The 17,070-nt window shown below is 37.9% G+C and overlaps 1 protein-coding gene and 1 non-coding gene across 8 annotated transcripts in view; one reads left to right on the forward strand and one right to left on the reverse strand.

Moving 5' to 3' along the window:
• LOC105494099 (RB transcriptional corepressor like 2) overlaps nt 1-17,070 on the forward strand; it is a 128,484-nt gene that overhangs the window by 67,592 nt on the left and 43,822 nt on the right. For all 7 annotated transcript variants that reach the window (XM_011762210.3, XM_011762207.2, XM_071084534.1 and 4 more), the window contains 5 exons: nt 2,198-2,328; nt 6,169-6,369; nt 10,389-10,453; nt 15,079-15,207; nt 16,820-16,980. In XM_011762210.3, coding sequence (XP_011760512.1) covers nt 6,191-6,369; nt 10,389-10,453; nt 15,079-15,207; nt 16,820-16,980 — 534 coding nt within the window. In that variant the 5' untranslated portion in view covers nt 2,198-2,328; nt 6,169-6,190. The remainder of the gene's footprint in view (nt 1-2,197; nt 2,329-6,168; nt 6,370-10,388; nt 10,454-15,078; nt 15,208-16,819; nt 16,981-17,070) is intronic.
• On the reverse strand, nt 6,740-6,843 carry LOC112428931 (U6 spliceosomal RNA). The gene has a single exon (XR_003021010.1). It is a non-coding gene; the product is annotated as a U6 spliceosomal RNA (small nuclear RNA).

Genomic DNA, 17,070 nt, shown 5'->3' on the forward strand with positions numbered 1-17,070 from the left:
CAGAATTTGAAACCGGATCTATTTGACCCTATAAGATATGGCCACGAGATGTTAATTTTGAGGATAACTATTTTTTAGTATTATGGAATTTTTCAACAAATATTTTTTAGGACCAAAGATAAACTAGGCAGAGTCTACTCTTTGCATAAATTGTTTAAAAGAGCTTCCCGCTCCGTTTTATCATCTAAGCACGGTAAAATTCTCACAAGACTAATTCTTTTCTTCTTTTTAGGAAAGATGCAGTTGTAGACTTTCTTTTTTTGTTGTTGTTGTTTTCTCTCTGCCATCCACGTAGTTGTGAATTTTCTAGAGCCAAAATAGAACATTATAGATTATCTTTTAAACCCTTTATTGAAGCACAGGATAATGCTATGACTGACTTAACTTTATACTTTCTAAGAGATCTTGATAGAGTAGAGAAATGCAGTAGTTATGCATCTAAATTTGCTTTTACATCATAAATCAAGAATATTATGAAACCATCTCCCAGAGACATATGTAATACATAAATCTTGGCTGTTTTTTTTTGACAATAGAACATCTATGCTATTGATACATATAAGTGGGTTTGTAAGATAGTCTATGTGTAAATGTGAAAAATGAAGAATTTCCAGTTTTTCTCATTTTCATTTAGACCAGTAATGAATACAGTGAAGCCAAAGGACATCTTCCATCCTTCCTCGCTTTTATAGGAAGAGGAAAGTTGTATCACTTCTTGAATAAAAAACGATTGTGAAGATGATCTTTTAGAAACAATGCCTTAAAAATTATTATTTTTGAATGTATCTGGTAGGGGATCCACAATAGTCTCATTTGGTTATAAAAATAAATTTTATGTATTCATGTATGTGTTTTGGTTAGGTATAAAATTAGTGGCTGAATATCCATTCAAGCTTAATTTTATATTTCTATCACTTTTCTAGATTTTGTGCAAGATTAAAAATATAAACAATAGGCCGGGCGTGGGGGCTCACGCCTGTAATCCCAGCACTTTGGGAGGCCGAGGTGGGCGGGTCATGAGGTCAGGAGATCGAGACCATCCTGGCTAACACATTGAAACCCAGTCTCTACTAAAAATACAAAAAATTAGCCAGGCATGGTGGTGGGTGCCTGTAGTCCCAGATACTTGGGAGGCTGAGGCAGGAGAATGGTGTGAACCTGGGAGGCGTAGCTTGTAGTGAGCCGAGATGGTGCCGTTGCACTCCAGCCTGGGTGACAGAGCAAGACTCCATCTCAAAAAAAAAAAATTAAAAAAAAAAACAACAATAATATTGTTTCCATTACTATGGCTATGTAACAAATTGCCTTAAGGCTTTGGGGCAGAAAACAATTTGTTTGGCTCACAGCTTCTGTAAGGAATTCAGGCTGGGGACAGTGTGGATGTCATGTTTCTGCATCAAAATGACTGGTATCTCACCTGGAAGACTTGAACAACTAGGTACTGGCAGAGCTGGAGCTCATTGGGCATCTCTGTATGTTTGTTCCATGTGGTCTCACCAGCATGGTGATCCAGGGTAGCTAAATTCTTTCATGTTGGTTCAGTACTCCCAAGGTACATGTCCTAAGAGAGAGAACCAAGTGGAATCTATATTGCCTTGTATAATCTTTAGTATTACATAGTTTCACTTCCACCTCTGCTGTTGATAGAGACAGTTAATCAATGTGAGAGATGCAGACCCTTGCCCAGGTCCAAGGTGAGGGAACCCTCTCTACCTCTCAGTGGAATAATGTCAATGTCACATTATAAGAAGAGCATATGGAACTGGGTACAGTGACTCAAACCTGTAATCCCAGCACTTTGGAAGGCCAAGGCGGATAGATCACTTGAGGCCAGGAGTTCAAGACCAGCTTGGGCAACATGGCAAAACCCTGTCTCTACAAAAAATACAAAAATTAGCCAGGTGTGGTGGCACACGCCTGTAGTCCCAGCTACTTGGGAGGCTGAGGTAGGAGGATTGCTTGAACCTGGGAGGTGGAGGTTGCAGTGAGCCAAGATCGTGCCACTGCGCTCAAGCCTGGGTGACAGAGTGAGACTCCATCTCAAAAAAAAAAAAGAGCATATGATATAGGGTCATCATTGAAAATAAGTTTCCCACAAAAATATAAACAACACTTTCAATTTAAATGTACTTTAAAAAATATTGAAATATATATATGTAGCTTATTAACTAAAAATCAATTTTCTCTTCTTTTACAGGGAAATGATCTTCATTGGTTAGCATGTGCCTTGTATGTGGCTTGCAGAAAATCTGTTCCAACTGTAAGCAAAGGGACAGTGGAAGGAAACTATGTATCTTTAACTAGAATCCTGAAATGTTCAGAGCAGAGGTAACTATGTTAGAGTTTGAGAAGTAGAGTATGGCTAATGTAAGCTCATAAATCATAGCGATAGTAAGAATTATGTCTGTTCATCATTTTCTGAGCATTTGTACCTGTGGACTGGTGAAATTAGATGCTAAAACTAGCATCTAATGATTTTCCTTTATTTGTATCAAAGTTAGTATCCCTTATATTTTACTTCTTTGGTGAAAATATTTAAATTTTAATGTATTAGGCACTTGTATGGAAGAATTTATTCTTAAAGGTTAGGACATTGTGTAACATTGGGAGAAATGAAGGATATTGAGAAACTTGAGGAGATACTCTAAGTTGAAAAGGCAAATAAAATATTATTTGCTATTATACTTAGAAATATGTGCACAGGGGCCGGGCGCGGTGGCTCAAGCCTGTAATCCCAGCACTTTGGGAGGCCGAGACGGGCGGATCACGAGGTCAGGAGATCGAGACCATCCTGGCTAACACAATGAAACCCCGTCTCCACTAAAAATACAAAAAAATTAGCCGGGCGTGGTGGCGGCGCCTGTAGTCCCAGCTACTCGGGAGGCTGAGGCAGGAGAATGGCGGGAACCCGGGAGGCGGAGCTTGCAGTGAGCCGAGATCACGCCACTGCACTCCAGCCTGGGCGACAGAGCGAGACTCCGCCTCAAAAAAAAAAAAAAAAAAAAAAAAAAAAAAAAAAAGAAATATGTGCACAGGACTTGTGGTCTTAATATAAATAGAGTGAGTATTTCTCAGTTTCCTGTTTGGAGGATAAATGACATGATTATAATCCATTTTAGAAAGAGTCAAATATGTTTAAAAGAAGAGGCAGAAATTGCTTTATCTGTTGTGTAATTAAATTGATTACATTTATTTTTTGTGCCTTTTAGGTGAATTTTCTTACATAGCTTATTAAAGATAAGTGGGAAAATGATGTTTAGCATTTTGGGGGAAATTGCGACTCAAAATTTATGGATTTAATGGTTTTAAAAAAATCACTTACTAAATAAAAAAATTAACTGGGTGTGGTTGTGCATACCTGCAGGCCTAGCTACTTGGGAGGCTGAAATGGGAGGATCACTTGAGCCCTGAATGTTGGAGCAGTACTGCACTCCAGCTTGGGCAACAGCAAGACCTTGTCTCCAAAACAAAAAACAAAAAAGGTTACTATTTAAATAATTAACAGGCTGGACGCGGTGGCTCACGCCTGTAATCCCAGCATTTTTGGAGGTCGAGGTGTGTGGATCACTTGAGGTCAGGAATTGGAGACCAGCCTGGTCAACATGGTGAAAGCCCGTCTCAACTAAAAAAAACGAAAATTAGCTGAGTGTGGTGGTGTGCGCCTGTAATCTTAGCTACTCAGGAAGCTGAGGCAGGAAAATCACTTGTGCCCGGTAGGCAGAGGTTGCAGTGAGCCTAGATCATTGCACTATTGTACTCCAGCCTGGGTGACAAGAGTGAGACTACATCTCAAATAAAATAAAATAATTCACAACGTCATGTTTTAGCTGACGTTGTCAATTTTAGTAATCTTTTTTTAACCTTTAACTCCATCCTGAGTTACATTGGCCAAAGAATCAGTATCCAGAATTATATAAGGAACTACTAACAGGGTTAATAAAATGAATAAAGAATATGACTTCACAAAGGTTATAATTTGTATAGCTAATAGATACAAGAAAAGATACTCAATGTCACTAATAAAGACTTTCAAAGTAGAAATATAACATTTCTTTTTTTTTTTTTTGAGGTGGAGTCTTGCTCTTTCACGCAGGCTGGAGTGCAGGGGCGTGATCTCAGCTCACTGCAATCTCCACCTCCCAGGTTCAAGCAATTCTCCTGCCTTGGCCTCCCAAGTAGCTGGGATTACAGGCACACGCCACCACACCTGGCTAATTTTTTGTATTTTTGGTAGAGACGGGGTTTCACCGTGTTGGCCAGGCTGGTCTCCAACTCCTGACCTCAGGTGGTCCACCCACCTTGGACTCCCAGAGTGCTGGGATTACAGGTGTGAGCCACCATGCCTGGCCAACATTTTATTCTTATTATTGGGAAAATTTGAAGTCTTTTATGCCAAGTTTGGTCACTGTACAGGGAAACAGGAACTCTCTTTTTTTTTATTTTTCAATTCCCTTTTTTTTTTTTTTTTTGAGATGGAGTCTCACTGTGCTGCCCAGGCTGGAGTGCAGTAGCTTGATCTCTACTTACTGCAACCTCTACTTCCCAGGTTCAAGTGATTCTCATGCTTTAGCCTCCCAGAGTAGCAGGGATAAAGGCACACGCCACTATACTTGACTAATTTTTGTATTTTTTGTGGAGACCAAGTTTCACCGTGTTGGCCAGGCTAGTCTCAAACTCCTGACCTCAAGTGATCCGCCTGCCTTGGTCTCTGGAAGTGCTGGGATTACAGGCATGAGCCACCACGCTTAGCCAGGAACTCTATATTGCTGGTGTACATTGGTGAAAGTCAAAATTGGCATAACGACTTTACTAGGAAATTTGGTGCTATCTAGTAACATTGAAGGTGGACATTCTCTTACTCTACTTCTTGGAGTAGTCCCTAAAGAAACTCCTGCACATGTGTATAAGGATGTTTTCATTACAACACTTTTTGTTATCGTGGAATATTAGAAACAACCTAAATTTAGGTTGGGGGATGAATGCAAAAAATCCTTGTATGTTCATATGAAAGAATGTTTTTAGCAGTTAAAATGAATATATCTTACATATCAACATTAATGTCAGAAATGTTATTGAGTGTGAAAAAGCATGTTGCAGAATACCACTGAAGTATGATACCATTTATATAAAATGAAAAAACACGTAATAAGTAATAAGATATTGCTTATTGTTTACGCAGACATGTGTATGTGTAGTAAGTGTGAAAACATAGGAAGGATTAAGACCAACTTTGGAATGGTGTTTATCTTTGGGGAAGAAGGGTAGGGATGGGATTAGGGAGGAGTATAAAATGGGAATTTTGATTTTTTTTCTTTCCTTTTTTTTTGAGACAGTCTCGCACTGTCGCCGGGCTGGAGTGCAGTGGCGCGATCTCTGCTCACTGCAACCTCCGCCTCCCAGGTTTAAGTGATTTTCCTGCCTCAGCCTCCCGTGTAGCTGGGATTACAGGTTCCCACCACCACGCCCAGCTAATTTTTTGTATTTTTAGTAGAGACGGGGTTTTACCACATTGGCCAGGCTGGTTTCGAACTCCTGACCTTGTGATTCTCCCGCTTTGGCCTCCCAAAGTGCTGTGATTACAGGTGTGAGCCACTGTGCCTAGCCTTGGCTGTTTCCATAGTGTTGCTGGTTTTAAAAAAAATCTGAAGTGGCGGGGGTTGGGGGAGGTGGCTCATACCTGTGATCACAGTGTTCTGGGAAGCCAAAGTCGGAGGATCACTCAAGCCCAGGAGTCTGCAATGAGCTGTGATCTTGCCACTGAACTCCAACATGGGTGACACAGCGAAACCCTATCTCTTAAAAAAAAAAAAAAAAAAACTGAAGCAAAAATGACAAAATTTATTTAATATGTTAACATTTAAAAAATCTGGCAGTGAACCAATGTGAATGTTGGTTAGGTTACTCTTGTTAATTTTGGTTTGTATTTTCAAATATTTCATAGTTAGCAAATACTTCAGGTAACCTAAACAAAATTAATTCGGATGATCAGAGGAATATACCAATCTGTAAGAAATTAAGCTAGTCAGAGACACCAGTTATGATTTTATTTCACTGTCTAAAAGTAATATAATTTAATGAGATAATATTGATTTACTTTTGAATACTTACTTTTGTATACTTTACCTTTATGTTAATTATGAAATATCTTATTGTTTTCTTTAATACCAGCTTAATCGAATTTTTTAATAAGATGAAGAAGTGGGAAGATATGGCAAATCTACCCCCACATTTCAGAGAACGTACTGAGAGATTAGAAAGAAACTTCACTGTTTCTGCTGTAATTTTTAAGAAATATGAACCCATTTTTCAGGACATCTTTAAATACCCTCAAGAGGAGCAACCTCGTCAGCAGCGAGGAAGGAAACAGCGGTAGGTTTTCATGTTGGTTCATCGGGAATACACATTAGTCTGTGCTGCAGTGTTAATATTTTGCTAGTTTTTCTTTTTCTAGTTTTAAAAAAGAAAGGAGATTTAAAAAATCTTTTTCCACAATAGTTTTCTTTTAATGATGCTTTTTTTGCTTTTCATTGTGGGTTAGCCATGAAGAGTTTAGCTTTTTTCATGTTGCTAAATGTATACGGGTCTTTGTTTCTATAAACTTTCATTTTTGTTATTTTATATTATTATTATTTTTCCCTCAGTGATCCTTGTTCTGAAACCTTCCTTTTTCATTTAAGCAACAAAAAAAAATGCAAACTGTACAAGTCAGACTTCAGGGATTTTCACCCTTTAGCTGCCTTGGAGATGTATCTGTATCTAGATACATATATTTTTTATTGCGCAGGGGCCGTGCTAATCAATGTATTGTACCAATTTTAGTATATGTGCTGCCGAAGGGAGCACTGCCCTAGATATAGATCACTATATTAACCACTATATTTTCTACTAGTGACTGTATAGACTCTTTTACTTTTGTGTCAAACTGAGTAATAAATAATCCCCTTGAAATGACTTCTCTAGTATTTTGATGTTTCTAATGAATCAAGAATAGAGAGACTGGATTGGGAAAAGACAGGAGAACTGAAACTATTATGAATTTGTGCTTTCTGATCACTTCTGCAAAGTCTATAGGCATGCTCTGACTCAGTGTTTTCTACCTTTCGTCATAGATAAAGGCAGTTATGGGATACACATTTTCCTTCTTTATCATTGAAAATTTTTTCATAAAGTAGAAATGAAAATTCTAACAATTAGAAAAGTTGACAAGAAAAGTAAAGGGAAAGTTATTTGGCTAGAATAGATAATGTTTGCTTCTCTTAAAATGTAAAAGTTTTCCCAGACTGTGAAGGATGTTCACAGTAAGTGTAACCTTTTAAAAATAAAATGGGGGAATGACAAAGCAGGAGGAAAAAAATTTTTAAAAACTAAAACTATTTACATTTTAATATAGATGGCACCACTGATACAGAAGCAGCTAGTCTAGCTCACTTACAGTTTTGGGGAATTGACTGTTTAAAATGAAGTATTCTGAGCCAGGCGGGGTAGGTTGGATTACACGTGTAATCCCAGCACTTTAGGAGGCTGAGGTGGGCGAGTCACCTGAGGTCAGGAATTCAAGACCAGCCTGGCCAACATGGCAAAACTCCAGCTCTACTGAAAATACAAAAATTAGCTCTGTGTGGTGGTGCACGCCTGTAATCCTAGCTACTCGGGAGGCTGAGTCAGAAGAATCCCTTGAACCGAGAGGCAGAAGTTGCAGTGAGCCAAGATTGTACCATTGCACTCCAGCCTGGGCGACAAGAATGAAACTCCATCTCATAAATAAATAAATAAATAAATAAAAGGAGATATTCTGGCTGGGTGCCTGTAATCCCAGCACTTTGGGAGGCCAAGGCAGGTGGATCACTTGAGGTCGGGAGTTCAAGACCAGCCTGGCCAACATGGCAAAACCCCATCTCTACTAAAAATATAAAAATTAGCAGGGTGTGGTAGTGGGTGCCTATAATCCCAGCTACTTGGGAGGGTGAGGTGGAAGAATCACTTGAACCTTGGAGGTGGAGGTTGCAGTGAGCCGTGATCACGCCACTGCACTCCAGCCTGGGCGATAGAGCGAGACACCGTTTTATTAATAAATAAATAAATAAATAAAATGACATATTCTCCTAGCACTTTGGGAGGCCGAGGCAGGTGGATTGCTTGAGGTCAGGAGCTCAAGACTAGTTTGGCCAACGTGGCAAAACCCCATCTCCACTAAAAATACAAAAATTAGGCAGGTATGGTAGCATGTGCCTGTTGTCCCAGCTACTTGAGAGGCTGAGGCAGGTGAATCGCTTGAACCCAGGAGGCGGAGATTGCAGTGAGCTGCGATCGCCTCACTGCACTCCAGCCTCGGTGACAGAATGAGACTTCGTCACTAAATAAATAAATAAATAAAAAATGAAGTATTCTAAAGTTTGGACAGAAGCTTTGTGTTGAGTCTGAGTGAGGCCAGTGTGATCATTTATAGGAAGATATCTTTTTTGGAGTATCTGGAAAATAATTTCAGATTGCACTTGTTTTGATATTTCTTAGGATGTGTATACTATCTAATTCTAATTAAGATAATTTTAAAAGGCCATGTGCAGTGGCTCACACTTGATCCCAGCACTTTGGGAGGCTGAATCAGACGGATCACTTGAGCCCAGGAGTTTGAGACCAGCCTAGGCAGCATGGCAAAACTTCATCTCCACAAAAAAAATACAAAAATTAGCTTGGAATGGTGGCTCACACCCATGGTCCCAGCTATTGGGGAGGCTGAGGTGGGAGGATCACTTGAGCTTGGGAGGTTGAGGCTGCAGTGAGCTGTGATCATACCACTGTACTCCAGTTTGGGTGACAGAGCAAGACCTTGTCTCAAAAAAAAAAAGTAAATCACTTTATTAGAGATTTTACATTTTTATCACTTTGTATACTTTCTATTAGCTCTTTCTGCTACCCGTAGTCATGATGTATAGCACTTACTGAGCATTTGTTTTGGGGCAGGGACTCTTAAGACTTCAATATGTATTACTTCAGTTAATCTCTCTGACAACCTTGTGATGCTCATACTGTTATTACAGATAGAGAAAATAAGCTGCTGAGAGGTTAAGTAATTTGGCCAGAGTCGCACAACTGAGTGGAGCTTTTATTGAAACTGACTGCAGAACCCATGTGCTTTACTGTGACTGTATCCTGCATCTCTCACACACTATTTGAAAATTTGTCACTATTTGTTTAGCACATATCCACAGGAAATATGATTAGGTATTACCTAGGACACAGGCATTTTTAAAACACCAAACCCCACAGTCTCTGTCTTCTGAGAGCTTACAGTACAGTCAGCGAGATAAGGCAGGTATGAAGATTCCGGCGCATGCAATGCAGTGTGTTATAAAAGTCCCATGACTACAAGAGGGAATAGAAATGTAAAAAGACACAAAAGCAGTAAAACAAGAGAAAATGTGGGAGGTTAGTCAAGTTTTTTTTTTTCCCTAGAATTCTCAAGTACAGCCAGAATTAAGAGTAGCTTAAGTGTTAAGCTAAAAAAAATTGAATTTTATTTTGGTAGGCAACCAAATTAGAAATAGTTTATCATGCGCCTATGGTAGAGAGTCTGCTTTTAAAAGCAGAACACTGACATTTAATCCTTGCCATGGACTGGTGAATTAAGTACAGTATTGTACCCAAATAGAATAATCTTTTGACAGATGAAATGACTAAGTCTAGGTGAGCAAGTGTACCCTAGCTAATGGTAATGCTGAACTAAATCTAATCTAATCTCCACGGAATTTCGTTCCTCTCGGCACCTTGTTAGAATAAGGCTGTTGGGATATGGAAACCACAGATTTCTTGTCTAAAAGTTGTCAGAGGTTTTGGTAGAAAAGCCAAGCTTAAAGCAGGTCTGAAACTTTAGCAGACAACTTGGCAATATACAACAGGTACTCTTAATGAATGGAAGTATAAGGAATTATAGGAAGCTCATAATTTACATTAAAAAGGCCTTTTGTGATTTGATATAGTCTGGAATATCTAGGGAGGGAGGGAGGGATACAGGTCATTAGCTATGATAAAGGAGAAAAAAATGAGGACGTATCTGACTGCATATAGTGGTCTTAAAGCAGCATAGCATTGCTATGTCATCAAAAGAACTATTTTTATTCATTTTATTTTCCACCTTACCTATCTTGCCCTCAAAAAACTTTAAAAAATTCTTTAAGAATTTTCTTTTCTTTGAAATGGGCTCTTTCCCCGGATCCCAGCTATTTCCTACCAGTATTTTGTTGAGGCAGAACATCCATGTTTTCCATGTGAAGCTGAATGTGGTCTCTCTCCTTTAACTGTGGGTTTTGACACCTAATTTATAGTCATTTGGGATGTTTTTTTTCTGATTCTTCTGTTGTCTCATGACTTTTTTTTTTCTTCCCCCAAAGGCGACAGCCCTGTACTGTGTCTGAAATTTTCCATTTTTGTTGGGTGCTTTTTATATATGCAAAAGGTAAGAAAATAGTAATATTTGTTTAGATATTAATACGTCTATTTATGTTTTCAGGTATTAATTTTGTCAACTTCTAACATGTATCAGGAAAAGATTTTCACTGAAAATTTTCTCAAGGGTTTTAATCTTAGATTCTTTTTTAAGTATTGCCTTTTTATCAAAGAATCTATTGGATTTCTTTACAATATCCAGATCTTCTCTTATTAAATGGAAAGTTCTTTAATTTTGTTGTATACAACATCTTTACTACCCAAAGCAACTCTTTTAAATTATGAGCTGAAAACACATTATTCTGTATATGCTTGTATTGTGAACTCTATTTTTCATGAGATGTATCTTATTTACTTGAGTGCAATTACTGATCTACCTCAGGACAGTTCAGATTTTTTTTTTTTTTGGTATCTTTTTCAGATAAGTATACTTAGTCAAATACTTTTATATGCTACTTATTTTCTTTCCTTTTTTCTCATTTTCTCATCTCATGACCTACGCAAGGTCTGCATTCAGTGAAATACATGTCTCTATTATTTTTTGTCCTTTTTGTATTTATTTATTTATTTATTTATTTATTTATTTAGAGATGGAGTCTCACTCTGTCTCCCAGGGTGGATTGCAGTGGCACAGTCTCGGCTCACTGCAGCCTACACCTCCCAGGTTCAAGTAATTCTGCCTCAGCCTCCCGAATAGCTGTGATTACAGGTGCCCACCACCATGCCCAGCTAATTTTTGTGTTTTCAGTAGAGATGGGGTTTCGCCATGTTGGCCAGGCTGGTCTCGAACTCCTGATCTCAGGTGATCTGCCCACCTTGGCCTCCCAAAGTGCTGGGATTATAGGCGTGAGCCATGGCACCCGGTTCCTTTTTATATTTCTATGTAGAAACAATTCTTAGTAATCTAAAGTAGATAGGAAAGTGCAGTTATATTATTACATAGGTTTCTTCTGTATACTATGTGGAATGCCTTTGCCATTAAGATAGCTCAATAAAATGCAAAGTTAACAAAGAATCATAGAGCTGGAAGGAGTTTCATAAATATAAGAGAGATTCTCATTATTAGATTAACTAGCTTAACTTAATTTTTTTTTGAGACGGAGTCTCACTCTGTCGCCCAGGCTGGAGTGCAGTGGTGCGATCTTGGCTCACTGCAACCTCTGCTGCCCGGGTTCAAGCAATCTCCTGCCTCAGCCTCCCGAGTAGCTGGGATTACAGGTGCCTGCCACCATGCCCGGCTAATTTTTTGTAGTTTTTTGTAGAGACGGGGTTTCACCATCTTGGCCAAGCTGGTCTTGAACTCCTGACCTCATGATCCACCTGCCTCGGCCTCCCAAAGTGCTGGGCTTACAGGTGTGAGCCATCGCACCTGGCCTAGCTTAACTTATTTACTTTATTTTTTATTTTTATTCTTATTTTTGAGACAGGGTCTTGCTTTGTTGCCCAGGCTGGGGTGCAGTGGTGTGATCTCTGCTCACTGCAACCTCTGCCTCTTATGTTCAAGTGATTCTTGTGCCTCAGCCTCTTGAGTAGCTGCGATTGCAGGCATGCACCGCTATACCCGGCTAATTTTTGTATTTTTAGTAGAGTTGGGGTTTTACCATGTTGGCCAGGGTGGTCTTGAACTCCTGACCTCAAGTGATCCGCCACCTCGGCCTCCCAAAGTGTTGGGATTACAGGTGTGAGCCACTGTGCTCAGCCAGCTTAGTTACTTTAAAGATGAGGCAGCTGAGCCCAGAAACTAGCTGCTGGCAACAAAGCTAAGATTTGAACTCAGATCTCCTGGTTCCTGGTTCTTAGTTTCATACTGGCTGTGAAGGCCTCTGGGAAGAATGTGTGATATTGTTGGTCGCCAGGTTTGATTTAACTTAATTACAACTGGTCCCTCTCTAGCTAGTTAGGGTGAGAGCTGCCATCCTTCCTTCCCTAAGCTGCATGCTTGATTCAAGAGAAAAACCTTCTTTCATACATGACACTGGCATGTTTCTTTAGTGATGACAAAGGTGACATGATCAGTGGCATGAAATAAAGGTTTTGGAGTATATAAACCATTTTTACAGTGGCTACAAATTTTAGAATGTGTGACTGCTATTATATATGATGGTAATCTTTTCATATGATTGTATTGGGCAAGTATGTCTGACTTCTAGGATTTTTATCTGTTTTGTTTGTCTCTTATGGCATATGTGTACTTAGAAGTAAATGTATTTGGTACTGTAATAATATGTACAATACAATAAAAAATAATTTCATTGTCCTTATTTTGTTCTCATTGGACCCGTTGGGGTGGTTTTTTCTCTGTAATTAGCTCAGTGTTTGAATTTTATCTCATTAATTCAGTTTATAGTAATTCCACCTTAAGAACCTTTGTGGGTTGGGCATGGTGGCGTATGCCTGGAATCCTAGCTACTTGGGAGGCTGAGGTGGGAGAATTGCTTGAACCTGGGAGGCGGAGGCTGCAGTGAGCTGAGATTGCGCCTCTAGTCTGGGCGACAGAGCGACGGAGCAAGACCCTGTCTCAAAAAACAAACAAACAAAGAACCTTTGTCCTCTCACAATCCACCACTGATCTTTTATAATGCACGGTGATCTTTTCTAACAGTCATTTAATTGCTTTAATTCAGTTCTCATTTATTTTGGGGAAAGGGTTACTCTTTTGTAGCCACCTTTCTAATGACAAGCCAACTCCGGAGATGAAACATTTCTATTTACTTGTTATCTTTGTTGATTAAAAGATAAAATATCTCACACAAAGTCAGATTTATTTATAAGGTCAGGATTTGAAATATAAAACACGTCATGTTGAGAGAGTCCTAGAATTTAATTTAAATTAGATTCTGGTCTCTAGGGGCATTTCAGCTTTTTATTAGACATTACAGTGCTGCTGGGTTTTTTGCCTTCTATGGCAAGTGCACACCAGTAACAAGTTTAGGCTTGTTGGTGTGATGGGCTTTGTAGCTTGAAATCGGTAGGTGCTACTTACTTCCTTTTTTTTTTTACATGAGAAACCAAGTATATTTTAATAGTAAACCTCTTTATAGAAGAACCAAGCAAGTTGGTTTGGCTATATCAATGCACAGTTTAATGTGTTGAATATCATTTGCCTCTTTGGCAACAGAAGAAATTTTTTTTCTCTTTAATTCATTTAAGTTGATTTGTTGAATGTTTCCATCTATACAAAAAAAGAGTTGTTTTGTATGTGCTGAGGTAAGTGGTAACTTTCTCTGGAGGAACAGAGAGAAAGGGAAACCTGAAACAAAGCTGCGGGTGTGTGTGTGTACATATACACTTGGGTAGGCATTACGTGTGAAAACGCTAAGGTTTGGAAATAATTCTTCATATGCATGTTAGCTATTTAAACTGAATTTGATGATACAAGAATGTGAAATCACCATGAAGCATACATGTGCGGTGTTTAACCAAAAAAGGGATGGGCTTGAAGTTATAAAATAATTAGAAATCTTAATTTCTAGGAAATTAAGATAATAATAAAATGGCTTAACTACATGTAAAAATGCGTTCAGTGTTAGAGTTCAACCAGCACTGCAGAAATGACATGTTTCTGTCAGTTTAGGTTTTTGATTTCTTATTTCCTTGTTACCAAGCATCAGCAAATTATTCTTGGGATTATTAACTCTGGAATTGAAAGATATTTAATGGTACTCCTGTTGCATTAATTTGTCTGAGATTATATAGAAAAGTATTAAAAATGTTACTGTTGGAGTCTAATCAAAAGTTCTGGTCTTTTAAAAATATATATATGAGAAATGGCTTGAACCTGGGAGGCAGAGCTTGCAGTGAGCTGAGATCGTGCCACTGCACTCCAGCCTGGGTGACAGCGAGACTCAGCTTCAAAAAAAAAATGTATATGAGAATAATTATATGAATGATTTTTTCGGCTATCTCCTAAGTATTTCTAATAATTTTCATGACAGAAAAATGTTTTCATGCAAAACAGTTTCTTACAGTTTGAGATAATTTATGAATTTTTAGTGTTCAGAATTTTCAAAGACCAATGATGAAGTTTTAGTCAGCTACTAGGTATTTAATAAACAATGAATGAATGAATGGCATTTTTAGTAAAGTTATAGTTTTCACTAAGCTGTTAGACATTTATTAAAGGCTGGGCATGGTGGTTTACACCTGTAATCCTAGCACTTTGGGAGGCCACGGCAGGAGGATCACTTGAGTCCAGGAGTTTGAGACCAGCCTGGGCAACATAGCAAGACTCCATCTCTAAAAAAAGTTTTTAAATTAGCCATGTGTGGTGGTGTGTGCCTGTAATTTCAGCTGCCCAGGAGGCTGAGACAGGAAGATCCCTTGAGCCCAAGATGTTGAGGGTGCAGTGAGCCATGATCATACCACTGCACTCCAGCCTGGGTGACCCACCAAGACTCTGTCTCTTAAAAAAAAAAAAAAAAAAAAAAAGTGTGTGTGTGCGTATATATATTTATTTATTTATTTATTAAGATATAAGAGTAATATCTCAAAATTTAAATTTGCCAAAACACTTATTGTAATGAGTCAATTTTGTACAATGTTTTGTAATGTCATAATAATTAAAGGAAGAAATTGTTTTTAAAATGTTATAAAGTCAATGCTAATTTAACTCTATAAGTGCTTATAATCCTTCAGGTAATTTCCCCATGATAAGTGATGATTTGGTCAATTCTTATCACCTGCTGCTGTGTGCTTTGGACTTAGTTTATGGAAATGCACTTCAGTGTTCTAATCGTAAAGAACTTGTGAACTCTAATTTTAAAGGTAGGTTTGTAAATCAAAGGTTTTTGGACCATCTGCATTTCTGTGTTGTGTTTACCCTTGGAGTTGTACAGGTTTCCTATCGTCAGTATTTTGAAAAGCTCTTGTCATTACAGTTATCCAGGGTACTTATAACTAAGAGTCAAGCTTCCTGTAAAAATATTTTTGGAAAAACATTTGCAGATACCACGAAGTTTAAAGTCTTAAATGACAACTTTAGAAATTTCTGAAATATATACTCAACAAGGAGAAGGCATTTAGAAACTCAGAGTTGCAAAGATGACATTAAAACCGATAGTGTTTTTCTACATTGGCAAACTTTGTGCCTGACACATCGTAGGAGATCAAAAAGAATTTGCTGAAAGAATCTTATTTCAAATTTTGGTACAGAAGAATAGTTATGGTTCTAAAATAAATAAAATGAACTTTCATGTTTTAAACTAACATACATGGAAATGATGATTTTGGCATTGCATTTAATAGAACTTAGGTATATAATTTCTATGAATGATAAGTAGTTAGCCCAAATTATGATTTACAAAGCAAATATTAAGAAGTGTGTATAGAGTTAAAATAAATATTGCTGCTGCTATTTGAGTAATATTGTAATAGGATTCTGGGTGATTCTCAGTTTTGAGGTGATTTCAGTTAAAATTTCAGCTTGTCTATCAAGGTAGATTTTTAAAATTAGTGGAGTTAGTTACTTCAGTTGCTCCTGGTATGGTAAATTTAATGTTCCTTATATTCTTTTCTGTTCTTTCTCGCATTTCTGTCCTAACTCCCTTTTATATTCCCAAAAAGCTGCCCCCTTTCACTTTTACCTTTTTTTTTTTTTTTTTTAATTAAAAAGAATTTGTTTTTGAGACAGGGTCTCACTCTGTCACCCACAATGGGGTGCAGTGGTGCAATCACAATTCACTGCAGCCTCAACCTCCTGGGCTCAGATGATCCTCTCATCTCAGCCTCCCAGGTGGCTGGGACTACAGACATACACCACCACACCCAGCTAATTTTTTGTATTTTTTAGTAGAGATGGGGTTTCGCCATGTTTCCTGGGCTGGTCTCAAACTACTGGATTCAAGTAATGCACCCACCTTGGCCTCCCAAAGTGGATTATAGGAATGCCTGACCTTTACCTCTTTTATTTTCATTTGATTTTTTTTCTTTTGTGCTGAGTCTAGGGCAAGAATAAACTGTAAATTAGTGTGAAATACATCTAATACATTCAAATTAAAGTGTATAATCTCTGAACAGTGTAATTTTTTAAAGTGGTGTTTTTTGTTTAAAAGTAGACTTACTTGCAAAGTTATATTTTATTTTTTTGGTTTTTAGATCTTAGTATCCTAAAATGTAATATCCTAAAATTTAAGTTTTAAGTTTCCCTTAACCATCTCTACATAGATAATTGGATAACTGAAATCTTTTGAGTAATGATACACTTTACTTCTATTTGCCATTTTTTGACAAATTCTCAGGGTTAAAATAGATGCATATATACTGTTTCCTATACATTCATATGCTAAGTGGTATACTGATTATAAATAAAATGTTAAGTTTATTACAAATTGGCTTATTGTATGCTGATATCTCTGTTTTTTGATTCTGTACACTATAGGCCTATCTGAAGATTTTCATGCTAAGGATTCTAAACCTTCCTCTGACCCCCCTTGTATCATTGAGAAACTGTGTTCCTTACATGATGGCCTAGTTTTGGAAGCAAAGGGGATAAAGGAACATTTCTGGAAACCCTATATTAGGAAACTTTATGAAAAAAAGGTTTGTAAGTAGCAAAGAAATAATGTGAAAATGTTTTCTGGAGAAAAACTTGATTTAACGTGACGACTTAAGGATCTCTTCTTTTATCAT

Source organism: Macaca nemestrina, chromosome 18 (assembly GCF_043159975.1).
Source record: "Macaca nemestrina isolate mMacNem1 chromosome 18, mMacNem.hap1, whole genome shotgun sequence".
Taxonomy (NCBI): domain Eukaryota; kingdom Metazoa; phylum Chordata; class Mammalia; order Primates; family Cercopithecidae; genus Macaca; species Macaca nemestrina.